A 2,009-nucleotide genomic window follows, 5' to 3' on the forward strand; every position below is an offset into this window, starting at 1 on the left:
GAGAAGGGAAGCGAGCCCAGCACAAGAAGGGGGCTGCTTGCGCGTCTCTCCGACGGGGGGGGGGTCGGGCTGATTGTGATTTGGCCAGAGTTGGCATTCTCCGCCGAGCAAATAAATAAATATATCCCCGGCAGCAGGGGGAAGGGGGTGGGAGCTCTGCGCTCGGGCTCCTTCGCAATTGGGGAACGTCAGTGTCGACACCCACCCGCCCGGCTCCCCTCCCCCTCCCCGTCCACGCCTTGCGCTCCCCTCGCCGCGCGCTCCCCTCCTGCGAGGTAGCAGCGCCGCTACATAAGCCGCGCTCGCCGCTCGCCGCCGGCGCATCGGAGTCGCGAGAGCGCGAGGACCGCGAAGCCCGGAGGAGAGGGAGAAAGAAAAAGAGGCTGGGCGCCGAGCGGAGCCCGGGAAGCAGCAGCAGCGGCAGCAGCGGGCGCGCTCCGGAGCTTGGCGGGGAAGGCAGCGCGCCAGCCTGGAGGAGAAGAAGCCGAGGGCGCGGCCGTAGAAGAAGGACTTGCTCCGGGCCGGCCATGGCCTTGGCGGACAGCGCGCGGGGGCTCCCCAACGGCGGCGGCGGCGGAGGCAGCAGCGCCTTGCGCAGCGCGGCGCGCCCCGCGCAGCCCGAGGCGGCGGCGTCGTCGGTGGGCGGCGAGGGCTTCCCGGAGATCGTGGAGCTGAACGTGGGCGGGCAGGTGTACGTGACCCGGCGCGGCACGGTGCTGTCGGTGCGCGGCTCTCTGCTGTGGCGCATGTTCTCGGAGCAGGCGGCGTCCGAGCTGCCGCGCGACTCCAAGGGCCGCTTCTTCTTGGACCGCGACGGCTTCCTCTTCCGCTACATCCTGGATTACCTGCGCGACCAGGAGCTGGTGCTGCCCGAGCGCTTCCCCGAGCGCAGCCGCCTGCAGAGGGAGGCCGAGTACTTCCAGCTGCCCGAGCTGGCGCGCCGTCTGGCGGCCGCCGGCCTCCCCTCCGCCGCCGCGCGCTTCTCGGGGCTCCTGCGCGACGCCTCCGTGTGCGCCGACGAGCCGCCGCCGGGCCTGGGCTACCTGGAGGCCGAGCTTCCCGAGGGCGGCGGCGGCGGGGCTCTGTCGGCCTCGCCCACGTCCAGCCGCAGCCCGTCGGGCGGGCCTCTGCTGGCGCCGTCGCTCTCGCTGGACGCCGGCGGGGCGGCGTCGGGGCGGCGCTCGGGCTACATCACCATCGGCTACCGCGGCTCCTACACCATCGGGCGGGACGCGCAGGCCGACGCCAAGTTCCGCCGCGTGGCGCGCATCACGGTGTGCGGCAAGACGGCGCTGGCCAAGGAGGTCTTCGGCGAGACGCTCAACGAGAGCCGCGACCCCGACCGGCCCCCGGAGCGCTACACGGCCCGCTACTACCTCAAGTTCAACTTCCTGGAGCAGGCCTTCGACCGGCTCAGCGAGGCCGGCTTCCGCATGGCCGCCTGCTCCTCCACCGGCACCTGCGCCTTCGCCCCCGAGCAGGGCGGCCCCGCCGACGACAAGATCTGGACCAGCTACACCGAGTATGTCTTCTGCAGGGAGTGAGGGGACCGAGATGCACAAGCGCAGCCCGGGCTGGTCAGCAGCTCCACCACACCCGAGATTTTTTCTTTTTTCCAGGCACATTCCTTTCCCTAACCTAGGATGACCTGGGCCTGACCTTGCAGAAAGAAACCTGCCTTAGCTGGACACATTTTTGGCTTGCCTGGGAGCTGCGCCTTGCAAAACTGTAGGAGAGTTTTAGGGGCTGTGCTGGGAGAGACAAAAGTGCCCCACTTGAATTCCTGCCCAGCATCCCAGATGGAGCCTTCGCAGTGGCGTAGCGTGGGTTGTCAGCACCCGGGGCAAGGCAAGTAATTTGCGCCCCCTAGAGTGAGTGAGCCAGATAGGGGCAGAGAGCTGCGAGTGCCCCCCCAGATGTTGTGCCCGGTGCGGCCGGGCCCCCGTGCACCCCCCACGCTACGCCACTGAGCCTTCACCTAAGCAATAGGGTGGCAGCCTGAAGGCTCT

General features: G+C 69.4%; 1 protein-coding gene across 1 annotated transcript; it reads left to right on the plus strand.

Moving 5' to 3' along the window:
* The first annotated feature begins 219 nt into the window (after positions 1–219).
* KCTD12 (potassium channel tetramerization domain containing 12) lies at positions 220–1,806 on the plus strand. Its single transcript, XM_083437419.1, has one exon. The coding sequence runs from the start codon at positions 528–530 to the stop codon at positions 1,542–1,544; it is 1,017 nt and encodes a 338-aa protein (XP_083293545.1). The 5' UTR covers positions 220–527; the 3' UTR covers positions 1,545–1,806.
* Positions 1,807–2,009: the final 203 nt, after the last annotated feature.

This window comes from Podarcis tiliguerta (genome assembly GCF_965153285.1).
Source record: "Podarcis tiliguerta genome assembly, chromosome: 4".
Classification (NCBI taxonomy): domain Eukaryota; kingdom Metazoa; phylum Chordata; class Lepidosauria; order Squamata; family Lacertidae; genus Podarcis; species Podarcis tiliguerta.